The sequence below is a fragment of the Dendronephthya gigantea genome, unplaced genomic scaffold (assembly GCF_004324835.1).
Source record: "Dendronephthya gigantea isolate DGI-Jeju-01 unplaced genomic scaffold, DenGig_1.0 000174F, whole genome shotgun sequence".
Lineage (NCBI taxonomy): Eukaryota > Metazoa > Cnidaria > Anthozoa > Malacalcyonacea > Nephtheidae > Dendronephthya > Dendronephthya gigantea.
The window spans coordinates 267,596-270,327 of NW_021163184.1; the positions used below are offsets into that span (position 1 = coordinate 267,596).

Below are 2,732 nucleotides of genomic sequence, written 5' to 3' on the forward strand. Positions count from 1 at the left end.
TCTGTGTATGTGAAACGGCAAGCAAAAGGTAGAAAAGTTTTAAGTGGTAGACTGTGATTGGTAGCCGAATTTTATTTTTGTCTCCGTGGGCACGTTTGATCCCTCGCAGGACAAGTTGTAGGCGTAGCATTTTGTGTAGATGCAGTTGAAAACCATGGCGAATGTGGTAATGAAGGACAGCTGCTAGATATATCTTTATCAAAGGGTATTTGACGGACTTTGCAAGGAAAGCCACAAACTCGGTAAGTAGAACTTCATTCGCAGGCATGCACGCATGAACCTGTTTTCGCTTATATAGCTCGATAAATGTGATGAAATGTTTCTCGCAAGTGCTATATGCAGTGGCGGTGCCAAGGGGAGGCAAGCCCCCCCCCATTTTGCCCCCCTTTCTCAAATGTCTGCGGAAATTATTGCCGTAAAAGATAATATTTCATAGTAATAAATTTAAATACAAAATAGCTACAGGATAAATTGGGCGTGACTGTCAATTGTTGACACATCGTAATCTAATTTTAGTTCTGACTAATTGAAAGTTATGATACATTACAAATTACTATGCATGTTTCGAATGAAAACATCCTATATGACTGTATAAGATTGCTGATTTGAACTTGAAGATGGATATCAGAAACTTCTGTCATGTCGAGAAGTCAGTGCAGATGAAGTTTGTGCGCCTGCCGAAAAACGTTCTAGAACAGATTTGCTACATAGTGATGAATTAAGTGACATGGGAGCGTCCGAAGTAGAGGAGGATGACGCTGAAGATATTCTTGGACAACCAGAAGACGTAAATATTTCATCTTTATCAATCCTGACTTCGCAGCTGCAAAAAACTTTAACTAACGCCAGGCCTAGAGACATTTCGCTGTTACCAGATGATGGACCAATGCAGCCAGGATTGAAAAAGGAATTTCACTTTCCTAAGACACACGGTCGACGTTTTACTCTTGAGTGGTTTAAGAAGTTCCCCTGGCTCGAGTATTCCGTTTGCGAAGATAAAGTCTACTGTTTTACCTGCCGTCACTTTTCCATGGTAGCTAAAAATACTTCACGTCCTTTCGTGACCGAGGGTTTTTGTCAGTGGAAGAAATGTACTGGTGAAAGTCAACAAAACAACAGACTATTAAAACATAAAAACTCCCAACTCCCTGTAGACAGCACGACAGGTACAGTGTTTTATAATTATCCAAGTATCATGGTTGAAAGTTTAAAACAATTTTCAAACCTTTTAGCGCAGTTTTAACAATTTATATTTATTTCTGTGTAGGTAAGGCTTACATGGAATCAAAACTTGCAAACCAGACAGTCACAAGTTTACTTAATGAAGGTCACAACAAACTAGTCGAACGAAATCGCAACTACCTCAAAATCATCGCCGATACCTTGCGACTGACCGCAGTTCAGAATATTGCTCAGCAAGGACATCGTGAATCCAACACCGACGATGACAACAACAATAAAGGAAATTTTCTTGAAATATTGTCCTTTATGAAGAATTATTCCGAAATCCTTAAGGACAGACTTGAAAGCGGACCCCAGAATGCCAAATACACGCACCACACTTTACAAGATGCTATTCTTGAAATTCTCAGTGATATAATATTAGATGTTACCAAAGAAATTCAGGAAGCCGAATATTTCGCTCTTTTGGTTGATGAAACAATAAACTTGTCGAAACAAGAACAGTTTACTTTTGTGCTTCGATATGTGTTTGAGTACGAAGTGCACGAAGAATTCCTTGGTTTTAGAAATGCGAAGGAGCTCACCGCCGAGAGCCTTAGTGATGCTATTCAAGATGAAACGAAACAGATCGGTGTTAACATCAACAATCTTGTCGCTCAGGGTTATGATGGAGCCGCCGTCATGAGTGGAAAATGTTCCGGTGTACAAGAGAGAATAAAAACAGTTGTACCGCAAGCTCTCTACGTGCACTGTTTCGCTCATCGTCCGAACCTCGTGATTGTTCAGGCAGTAAAAAGTGTTGTGCCAGTGGCTGATTTTTTTGCAGCGTTGCAAATGTGTTACAACTTGGGCTTGTCAAGTGCGCGCCGTCAGTGCTATAAATGATCGATTTGAATGCCTAATTAAATTTCTTCGTCATGTTGATAGCACTGATAATAATCGTGACCAAGCACTAGTCGCTCGCAGTATTTTAGATCAAATTAGCTTCGTATGCATGACGTGTCACTTGAGGCAAAAGGGGCATCTGATACGCTCCAAAATTCCAAGCTTAATTTCCTTAAAGCCGCAGATCTTATTGAATCTCTTATATTGAAGAGCTAGAAACATATCAGTCAGATCAGAAATCCGTCGATTATTTCGAAAATTCTTTAGATAGAGCAAAAAAAAGTAATCTAAGTTGTTGCTCAAACATTTCAGTGCGACAAAAAACGGTTCCAAGTAACTTGGATGATTTTGTAATTTTGACTTTGCTCGGAAAACGTGACACTATTTCAGGATCGTCCAATATGAAAAGAGTAGTATTATATCCTACAATTGATGTTTTTCTAAGTGAGCTCAGAAGGCGTTTCAGCGAACAAAATCTTGTAATATTTCAATCACTTTCAGGCCTAGATCCAACATCAAACGCATTTCTAGATTTTCATAGGATTTCACCGCTTTCAAGAAATTACAATTTAAACTTAGAAGATATCCAAATGGAAACAAAATGGAAGAGGTTGTAGATACGTTTATTCAAAAGTTTCTGAGATGCTGAGTTACCCTGGTTTAAA

General features: G+C 39.1%; 1 protein-coding gene across 1 annotated transcript; it reads left to right on the forward strand.

Annotated features, from left to right (window-relative positions):
- The first annotated feature begins 727 nt into the window (after positions 1–727).
- Positions 728–2,067, forward strand: LOC114538095 (zinc finger MYM-type protein 1-like). The gene is made up of 2 exons (XM_028559215.1): positions 728–1,166; positions 1,268–2,067. The coding sequence occupies exons 1-2, from the start codon at positions 728–730 to the stop codon at positions 2,065–2,067; spliced, it is 1,239 nt and encodes a 412-aa protein (XP_028415016.1).
- The last annotated feature ends 665 nt before the right edge of the window (positions 2,068–2,732 follow it).